Here is a 10,744-nt window from a genome sequence, read left to right as displayed (position 1 = left end):
GTGCTTTGGTGAGTGCTGTGAAGTGTGTAAACCTGGTGATTCACAGACCTTTACCCCTGGGGATAAAAATATATGTTTATAAAAAAAAAGAAGATGTGAGATATATACATATACATACAATGTAATATTAGCCAAGAGAAGGAAGGAAATCCTGCCATTTGAGAGAACATGGATGAAACTTGAGGGTATCATGCTAAGAAGGGAAAGGCAAAGACAAGTACTGAAATACACGTCTTCTGTGTGGATTCATGAAGAGACGAGCTCATAGAGGTAGAGTAGCGTGGTGGTTGTCAGAGGTCAAAGGGCGGGAGGAAATGGAGTGGGGGGTTGATCAAAGGATGAAGACTTTTGGTTAGAAGATGAACACATTCTGAAGATCTAACACATAGCGTGGAGATTATATCTAATACTCTGTTCTATGCTTGAAAGTCACTAAAAGAACAGATTTTTTTTTTCTTTCCAGTGCCATTAACACATTATTAGTTTTAGTTACACAATATAGTGATTCAACACTTCCACACAACACCCAAGTCTCATCAGGACAGGTGCCTTCATTCCTTCCCCCACCCACCTCCCCTCTGCTGACCATTGGTTTGTTCCCTTGTAGTTAAGAGTCTGTTTAAAAGAATAGATTTTAAATTTCCTCACCAAAAGAAGAAATTATGTTGGGATAGAGGTGTTAGCTAACACTACAGAGGCCATCGTCTGGCAAGACATAAATGTACCAAATCTGCACATTTCACACCTTAAACTTACACAATGGTTTATGCCCATTATATGTCCATAAAGATTAAAGAAAGTCTCCAGAAACTTCTACTTTTCATCAATAAAACATTGCTCTCAGCAAACAAATTGTCCTCACACAAAAAAAATGGTGACTCTGTGATCTGACGGTGTGTTAATTAGCTTGATGTGGTGATCATTTCAGTGTGTACATATATTAAATCATTATACAGTACACCCTAAATGCATACAATTTTTATTTGTCAATTTTTATATGTCAGAGAAGCTGGGGGAGAAAATTCACTGGAAGGGTTAAAGGAAGAATTTCTAGTCTAGGTCATTCAAAGGCCACCTGTGGACCATGTAAAGGATGCAATACTTACAGCATCAAGGAGTGGCTGCCCCAACACCCAGCCTCCCCGGGGTAGGAACTCAATACTGCAGCAAATTTCCCATCCGTGAGCAGATAAATGGCTTCCCCTCAGTTCTGTCTCACAATCCTACGTGACTTAGGTACCATTACTTAGATACACTTGAATCTGGAAACTGACCTGTGAGGGACTCCCAGAGGGTAGCAGTTTTCTGGCCTCCACAGTACCACAAGGCAAGGTGAGTCCTGGTGTCCAACCTCTGCCACATAGTTGAAATGCTTGTGCCTTTGAGAATCCCAACACCCAGGCTGTACCTCAGATCCGTCCAGTTGGGATCTCCACAAGTAAAACCTCTGGTTGTTACAATTCGGGGCAGGTACCCCCAAGGAGGGCGGTGATGCTAATGACGACTGGGAGGGGCCTCTCTTAACCACTCACCCTACTGGTATAGGGAAGTGTCCGGTGAGCCTTGACTTCCGGACAGTGTAAGCGCAGCTATATGTTCTAGGAAACGGAGTTGGATGCATCCACTGTTGGCTATGATAATGAAATATGTTCTCATGTTATTCAGTGTGCTATGAAGAAGGTGTTAGGTTTAGCCTCTTCAAAATCCTGGGGAATGCTTAAACACATGACCTATTTTCATGTGTGTGTGCGTGTGTGTGCATGTGCACACACTCATATATACACAAACCCTTGAACATTTGTGCAACATTATTTGCTCAGAACAAAATCCTTTATTCCTTTTTTCTTTCAAATACCAAATCCAAACCTTTTTATTTTTATTTTTATTTTTTTTATTTTCAGCATAACAGTATTCATTGTTTTTGCACCACACCCAGTGCTCCATGCAATCCGTGCCCTCTCTAATACCCATCACCTAGTTCCCCCAACCTCTCACCCCCCACCCCTTCAAATCCCCCAGATTGTTTTTCAGAGTCCATAGTCTCTCATGGTTCACCTCCCCTTCCAATTTCCCCCAACTCCCTTCAAATCCAAACCTTTTTAAACTCCTGCTGCCATCTTCTAGAAATCTAGAATCTGATCTCCTACCCCCTCTACATCCTGGTAATATCTGGATGGTTGTAAAGCCTTCCACCTAGTCTGTATTCTGCCTTCTCTGTACCCCTACAGTTTTCAACCAAGTACTAGGAATAACCTCTAAGGTGTAGCTCCTGTCCTGTTTCTGCTCAAAACCCTCGGTGGTTCCCCATCTCATTCCAAGTAAAACCTGCCATTTACAAGGGCCTAAGGACTTTCTGTGAGATGGCTCCCTCTTGTCTGTGACCTCCTCTCTTTCAGCTCTCCCTGGCTCACTCTCAGGCTGGCTACCTTGACATCGTTTTATACGATAATCTGACACAACCTCAGAGCTTTGCACAAGCTATTTATCTGCCCGGGGAGCTCCTACTTCGGGTCTCTCTATGGTTCATTCTCTTCAACACTCAGGTCTTCCTCAACTGTTGTACTGAGTGCCCCCCAGCTTCTCCCTCTGCTCTTCATAACCTTATTGGATATAACACACTACATTCATCTGTTTCCTATTAGTACATGAGCTCAGAGGAAGGAGACTTCTGTTGTTCCTTGTTGCATCTTCAACACCCAAGAGTGTGTCTGTCACATAGGACGGTATCAGTACACGTCGGTTGAATCAACTAATTTTGTGTCTCCCCTATAGGTTGTGGGGATGTGCCATCACGCCTTTCTGCTGTGAAGTCCTCTCCTCTGCCCTTGGAAGCAATCAGAGACTGGTCACTCTGGACCTGGGCCAGAATTCCTTGGGGTATAGCGGAGTAAAGATGCTGTATGACACCTTGAAACTTCAGCGCTCTTCCCTCCAGACACTCAGGTATGATTCTCCTGCTGCTCACGGTGTTTCCTCCAGGATGGTAGGTTTGTAGGGGGCACAAACCATGGGGGTTTGTTGTAGGCAACTACAGCTAACATCTCGTTTTCATCCGTTGAGTTTGGTCACCTGATAATTTTCCCATCAGTCCCTTCTGTTGCTTTGGCCAGTAAATTGAGTCAAAGGACAAGACCCAAACCCAGTCGGAAGCCAAGATGCTGAACTGGGGGCTTCTCTAAGTGATAGAGAGTGATGGCCACTGTCATTAGAAATACCAAGCTGTAGCTGTCCTGCAGTGTTCTGAAAAAGCTTGTGCTGGGGCTATGTTGGTTACGGAGGTCTGGCAGTCAGCCCGCCTTAGAGGGCTGAGTATTCTCTGGAGTGAGTCTGATTTGGAATAAAAGGAGTCCCTGTCCTCTGTTGAGCAAGCTGCCCTTGAGCTGTGTTGTCTGCCTCTACCATGGTAACAGAGAACCCTACAACTCTCCTTTGTCTTGCACAAACTTGTTTAAATTCTCAGATGCCATGTAGACAACTGGTGGCTTGAAATTATAATTATGTAGAAGAAACAGATTATATGTATATGCAACAGGGTAGCTTGCTATCAAAAGAAATGTGTAGACTTAAGTTTGTTTGTTTTTAGCCCCATTCTGGTGAGCTAGCCCTGTCACTTTACACATCAGCAAATTTTAATCCAGCTGTAAAGAACTCACAGAGATAACACAGGAGCTGTTTCTTTAGATATTCTTTCTTGAGTCCTTGAATCTCAAGATGAGTGATCGGGAGTGGGGGGCTTCTTCCTGAATCACAGATCCTGGACCCTCTTGGAGAACCAGAGTCAGAATGTGGTTTTTAGTTCTTTGATTTTATCCGCTACCCCATATCCTTCTGAGATGCTCTTTTTTTAAATTTATTTTTTATTTATTTGTAGCATAACAGTATTCATTATTTTTGCACCACACCCAGTGCTCCATGCAACCCGTGCCCTCTATAATACCCACCACCTGGTACCCCAACCTCCCACCCCCCACCCCTTCAAAACCCTCAGAGAAGCTTTTGATCTTGATGAACCCCAGATTTCTTTTGAGGTCTGTTGGTATGGTAAATAATTCTTCATCCCCTTCAATCTGGAGTTTTCTTTAGGTTCAAAATGAGTCTATCATAGACAGTATATGGATGGGTCCTGCTTTTTTTATCCTATCTGAAACCCTGTTTCTCTTGATGAGAGCATTCAGCCCATTCACATTGAGAGTAACTATTGAAAAATATGAATTCAGTGCCATTGTATTGTCTGTAAAGTCCCTGTTCCTGTAGGTTTTCTGTTGTTTTTTTTTTTTTCTGGTCTATGTGACTCTTGGGGTTTCTCTTTACTTAAAGGATTCCCTGTAATATTTCTTGCAGGGATGGCTTGATGGTCACTTAGTCTTTCAATTTCTGACTGCCCTGAAGGCTCTTTATCTCCGTCTGTTCTGAAGCACAGCCTGCTGGGTAAAGTATTCTTGTCTGCATGTTCTTTTCATTTAGTACCTGAATATGTCCTTCCAGCCCTATCTGACTTGCCAGGCCTCTGTGGACAGCTCTGATGTTATTCTGATGTTCCTCCCTCTGTATGTAAGAAATCTTTTCCCCCTAGCTACTCTCAGGATAGCCTCCTTGGCTGTAAGATTTGTAAGCTTCACTATTACATGTCATGGTGTTGATCTATTCTTACTTATTTGGGGAGGGGTCCTGTATGCCTCTTAGACACAAATGCTTGTTTCCTTCCCCAGATTAGGGAAGTTCTCAGCTATGTTTTGCTCAAATATACCTTCTAGTCCTCTCTATCTCTCCACCCTCTTGGGGATACCAATAATTCTAACATTGGAATGTTTCATGGTGTCCTTGATCTAAGTCTGTTTTTATGTACCACTAGCTGTCTATCCCTATCTTCTTCAGCTTCCTTACTTTCTATTAGCATGTGTTCTAGACCACTAATTCATTCTTCTGCCTCATTCACCCTGTCTGTTGGAGTATACAGACATATGAATGCATCTCATTCATAGCATTTTTAAGTTTGGCCTGATTAGATCTCATTTCTGCCCTTAGAGATTCTATATTATCACTAATGCTTTTTTCAAGCCTGGCTGTTGACTTCATGATTGCTTTCCTGAAGTCTATGTCTGACATCCTGCTTATATCCATATCCACTGGTTCTGTGGCAGGGGACATTGTCTCTGGTTCTTTGTTGAGAGTTCCTCTTTCTAATCATTCTCAAGGGCTGGTGGAGCAAAGGGACAGAGTCCAAAATGTCAACCATGACCCAGGCCAGATGCAAAATCCAGAGTGGTCAGACACCACCACCGAAAATACAAAGCCAAAATGAAAGCCAAGAGTAAAATTTTAAAATTGAAAAAATTTAAAAATTTTTAAATAAAAATAGACTTGAAAAAAGGGGGGAGGAGTAAGGGAGCTACAATCTCTCCATGTAGACAAAGCAGGGTGTTTTAGTTGTTCCTGGTTGTATTTTGATCTGTGTGTTAGAGGACACTATGCCCCAAAATTACTAGGAAAGTAAAACTTGTATATATAAAAAGGAAAAACTTAATAGAGTAAAACATAGGCTAAAATAAAGCATATATCTATAAAAAAACATAGGTGTATAAAAATACAAGTTCAAAAAGTGACCATGAAAAAAGAGTTGGTATAATAGACATCTAGTTAAAATGAGGAGAAGGTATAAAGAAAAATACAGCAGGGGGAAAATGTCATGAGAAAAGGAGAAAAAAAAGAAAAGGAGAATTATATCTGAAAAATAAACCAGGCATTAGGTCACACTTGGAGTTCAATGCACATTTATCCCCTGGCATTGGGATTTTACAGTCTTATAGGATCCAAAGGATTGTCATCTACCTGCTCTTCCAGCCTGTCTCCTGCCGCACTGTTTGTGAGGTATCCCTGCCTGGGCAGAGAGGCCCTACCCCCTGTCAGGGGGGTGAGCTCAATGGAAACCAGTCTTCTGTGTCTCTTTTTTTCCCTGGAGGCTTTCTGCACCTCTTGAGGGGATCAGAGCAAAAATGGCCATAGCCAAACCTCTGGTCCAGAGCAGAAAATTCAGTCTGCCCTCTAATAAACTCTCCAAGACAAGCAGTCTCCACTTTGTGTGTGTGTGTGTGTGTGTGTGTCAGTCACCATACAGTATGTCATTAGTTTTTGATGCAGTGTTCCAAGATTCACTGCGTATAATACCCAGTGCTCCTTGCAATCCATGCCCTTCTTAATACCCATCACTGGCCTCACCCATCCCTCTCCAAAACCCTCGGTTTTATTCCTGGGGTCTGTAGTCTCTCATGGTTCATCTGCCCCTCTTATTCCCCCCCCCCTTCATTTTCCCTTCCTTCTCCTAGTGTCCTCCATGCTATTCCTTATGTCCCACAAGTAAGTGAAACCATGCCTGTGCCTCTGAAAACTGCAACCTCCCACACCACATGCCCACAGCTACTCTCTCAGAAGTGTTTGCAGGGACCCGGAAGTATCTGTGCCCTTGGTGCTCCTAAAACCACAAAGGGCTGTAGACTCATGTGTGTACCTAAAGCTCTGGAATCAGGTCTGGATTCTGCCCTAAAGCCCTTTCCCAGCCACTACCATGCTGAGTTTTTGCCCAGTTGCAGGAACAGGTTCCAGATTTTTTTAGGCTGTTCAAAAAAGAGCAGAAATTGACCCTCCAGTTCAAGGTTTCTGGCGATCTGAGCTGAGAGTCCCTTCCTAGGCTTGCTGACTGTAACCTGTTTCCTGACTCCAAGGCTTGGGCCCTCTACCATTTTGGGAATCTCCTTTTGCTCTGTGGTCCCTCATAACCTGAGACCACAATGTCCTACCTAGAGTTCTGCCTTTCCATTTCCAAAGTCATCTTCAGGTTGGGGTGTCCCTTACTAGAACATGTTTCTAAGGGTTTTTATTTGGTGCTCCAGCGTTAGATCGCTTTCCAGGTACCAGCTTATGGCGGCTCCCTCCCCTTCTGTTTTTCTTCTGATGTCTTCTTACAGATTCAGGACTCCGCACATCCTACCTTGCCCAAATCAGTTGCTTTTCTGCTTGTAGAGATCCAGATATATATTCTTAACAACTCAGGCTGATTTCACAGGTGTTCAAAATGGTTTGACAGATATCCAGCTAAGTTCAGGGGACCAGTTGAAATGGGGTCCCCTTACTCCTCTGCCATCTTGCTTCCTCCCTCTACATATTTTTGCTTTAATTATTCCCTCTTGCTTCCCCCTCACCCCGTTCCCTATTTCCACATCACACAGATCAATATGGTTACCAAAAGATGAATCCTACAAATAAAGCTGCACAGATCAGATAAAAGGTGTTGGTCAGCTAGTATCACGTAGCCAAGGGGAACTAAAGTCCAGTCTGACTTGGTTCAAGTGTGTATGTTTCATCCTGGGCCCACCAAAGAGGAGCCGCCAAAGTGAGCTGTGGAGTAGGTAGGTGTTAGGACTACTTCACAGATATATCCATCAATTCCATCTCTCCAAGCATGATATGAGGATCGCCTGAGACCATGAAGCACTACAATGTTAACCTGGTATTGTCTCTTTCCCTACCAAATCAATATGGAACCCTACTTTGCAGCACATAGTAATCCGTAAAGTCTGCCCCTGAACTAAACCATGAGACTTGAAGGCACTTGAACATTTGGAATGAATCTTCTTGAAGTAACAAGAAACCTTTTGCCTCATTGTAACTCCAGGTTGAAGACAGATAAATCTGATCCTCAAATCCAGAAGCTGCTGAAAGAAATCCAAGAACATGACCCACAATTGACCACCGAGAGTGATAATCAAGATCCAACCACTAACCGACCTTCTTCACATGACTTCATTTTCTGAATCCCCTGGAGCTATTTATTCCCCAGTAAATTTGGGGATCATAAGGGTGATGGTGAACTTCCTCTGATCCTTCTCAGTGATGTTAGGTGCTGAACCAGATATGACCATAGCCTTGGTTGTGACTTTTGGTTTCCATGAAACATACACAGATGGTTTATCCCTGTTATGAATAGAATGCCTACATCTTGAGTTTATCAAGAGGAATAAAGGTGTGAAAGCATTCATGAAGGAGGTTGTTTAATGAATTCTGACCAAACCTAGAAGATCCTTCATTTGGGGAGAACCTAACCCGGAAAGAAAATGGGGACAGAAATGTTTGTGATCACGTTGATCTGTTCACCCTGCCAGTCACTGCCCAGTTCTGGCATTCCTTTGCCTCTGTGGATAGCTGCCTGGTAGGTCTTCCTTGTAGAATACTTCTCCTACCAATCCTACAATATATTGTAGCTTTCTTAAGTGCTTCAGGGAAGTCCTTAAATGATCATGTCCTTGCTCTGTTGAATGGATTCCAACCTTATAGAAAATATGACTTCATGGTATCTACTTCACGGTATGTTCTTCCCTGTAGAGTTCTTATTTTCTTGTGACAGAATCCCAAATGTTCTTAAGGCAACAACTCTAAGAATCACTTTCTTTTTATTAAGGACTATTTTTAAAATTTTTCTTCCAATCATCCTACTTTCCCTTATTTCTTCACTGGGGTCCATTGGTTCATGATTCTCACCAAATACACCACAAACCCAGACATCCCATTCAAACCTCTGTTTAATGTGTTTATGTGTCATCATCTCAGTGATGTCCCTGCACACAGTGTGGGCTCCTGGATTTTCCTACAAGTTTCCTTCTGTTTCTCCTAAGGCCTCTTGTTTAGCTGGATATAGGTCTTTCCTAGCATCTTCATTCTCAGGATCTGAGGGGTGGTGCCTGCCTTCAGTGGGAGTAGGTGGGGTTGTTAAAAGAATAAATTTTTAAAATTTTTTAAAACTAGGAAAGAATCTCAAGGTCTTCTACCAAGGGTTTCTCAGTCTCTGTGCTATTGACACTTGGGTCCAGATAATTCTTTGTTAAGTGCTTCTCAAGAGAACATACTCTAGAGGGAGACTGTCCTGTGCATTCATAGTGTTAGCATCTCTACCCTCTACCCACTAAGTACCAGCATCTCCCTCCAGGCGCTGACAAATATCTCTTGTGTGCAAAATGCCCTGAGATTGCCCCCTTTAGGGAAAAAGAAATTGAGTAGTCTGCATGCATCAGTTTAGGGATGGAGAGTCTGGCCATTTCACCTGTGAATTAGAGATTCTGTGAATGTGGTTATTAACTATGGAGCAAGATAGGAGGAGGATATGGCTATAAATCGATGAAACCAAAGCCTATGTCTGAGGAAATGGCATCTGGGATCAAGGAGTAGAAGGGTGTCCTCAGGGTGAGGAGGTGTAGTGGGGAAAGCCCTGAGTACTCACACATTTAACCCAATACTTCTGGTTAGGAAAGAGGCTGGGCTGATAGGCTCAGGAAATAAGTATGAGTCTGAATTAACCAGCTGAACTATGGCTACCCAGAGAAAACACAGGGGCCAACAGGAAGTGTGGGAGAGTTTTATGCAGAGCATAGAATGGGGTCAGCTATGAGACTTGGTGATACAAAAGTCAATAACAAACACGAATTAGGGAAGGTTGAAGAGGTCATTATGATGGTCCAGTTAGGGTGCTACAAGATCCACAATGTGCAAGATGTGAGTGAGGAGACACTGGCATCCACTAGATACTTCCCATCCCAAATGAGAGGAGTCCTTAGATGGAAGCCAAATAGACACTGGCTCAACAGGTCCTTGATGGGACACCAAGGAGAGGCCCCAAGGTCCTCCTTCTCCGTAGTCATAACCCCTCTCCTCTTGCTCCTACATTCCATACACTCCACACATGGTTTTACATCTCTTATCTCGTAGCTACAACCAAGTCTTGGAGTTCTAATTGTGATGCCCATGGTTATGGCCACCTGGTCGACCCCCATCCTGACGACTGTGTTGTCTCTGGGTCTGTGGGAGGGGTGGGAGTGGCCTGCGGATAGGTCTGACCCTGTATGGCAGGGGTTTCTTTCTGCTGTGCCAATCTTCTGCCAGAAGCCCCACCAGGAGTATTAGAATCACAACCCCAATGCATATGCGGACCAGATTGCCCTTGGTGTAGTATTGCTGGGCAAGACCTGGAGGAATGAAGAGAGACAGGAGCGGGTGATGAAAGCCTATCTCTAGGACCTACTTCAAAACACATCTTGGGTTTCCCATACCCATATCCCTCACCTGAGATTCTATTCTCTGCTACCTAGAATGTCAGTCTCCTTCCTAGAGGGTTCCTCTCCTCCTTACCAAGGGTCAGGGCTAGATGAGCCCAATTCTCTAGATATCATTTCTTCCATACACCCCCTTCATAGACCTCTGATGCCCTCCCTCCACACACACACACAGACACTACCTGGCCATTCAGCTAATTAAAGCAGAAAAAACCGTTATACAGGGTGGAAAGAGATGAAATTTACCTTTCCCTTATTCTTTAAAAATCTCAGCTTTCCCACCTGAACTTACTACCCTATTCTGAGTTTCAAGTATAATATTTACCTTCCCCTTAATATTTTATAAACCAGGACCCAAGACCATAGAGCTGTGGCTTCTGTACAGGGAAAGCAGTCAGCTTTAGGGGAAGATACAGGGGAGGTGGGAACGAAGAGGGTCCAGAGAGGACCACTTACTCACCAGTTGGAGACTCTGGCCTCTTTGTAGAGATACTGATAGTCCTAGAAGACTCTGAGAATCAAAAAGGAAAGTTTAAGGGGAAAAGACCATAGCCTGTTCCTGCCCCTTTCCTGAATGCATGCACTTTTGAGGCAGAATCCCATGACTATAAGAGCATGAACTACAGAGTTGGGCTGTCTAAATTTAT

General features: G+C 43.5%; 1 protein-coding gene across 1 annotated transcript in view; it reads right to left on the bottom strand.

Annotated features, from left to right (window-relative positions):
- Positions 1–9,256: 9,256 nt before the first annotated feature.
- Positions 9,257–10,744, bottom strand: part of GP6 (glycoprotein VI platelet) — a 35,392-nt gene continuing 33,904 nt past the window's right edge. The window contains exons 10-11 of the mRNA XM_059383330.1: positions 10,558–10,608; positions 9,257–10,010 (exon numbers count right to left, since the gene is read on the bottom strand). Coding sequence (XP_059239313.1) covers positions 9,775–10,010; positions 10,558–10,608 — 287 coding nt within the window. The 3' untranslated portion in view covers positions 9,257–9,774. The remainder of the gene's footprint in view (positions 10,011–10,557; positions 10,609–10,744) is intronic.

This window comes from Mustela nigripes, chromosome 17 (genome assembly GCF_022355385.1).
Source record: "Mustela nigripes isolate SB6536 chromosome 17, MUSNIG.SB6536, whole genome shotgun sequence".
Classification (NCBI taxonomy): domain Eukaryota; kingdom Metazoa; phylum Chordata; class Mammalia; order Carnivora; family Mustelidae; genus Mustela; species Mustela nigripes.
This window is presented reverse-complemented; position numbering and strand designations above follow the sequence as displayed.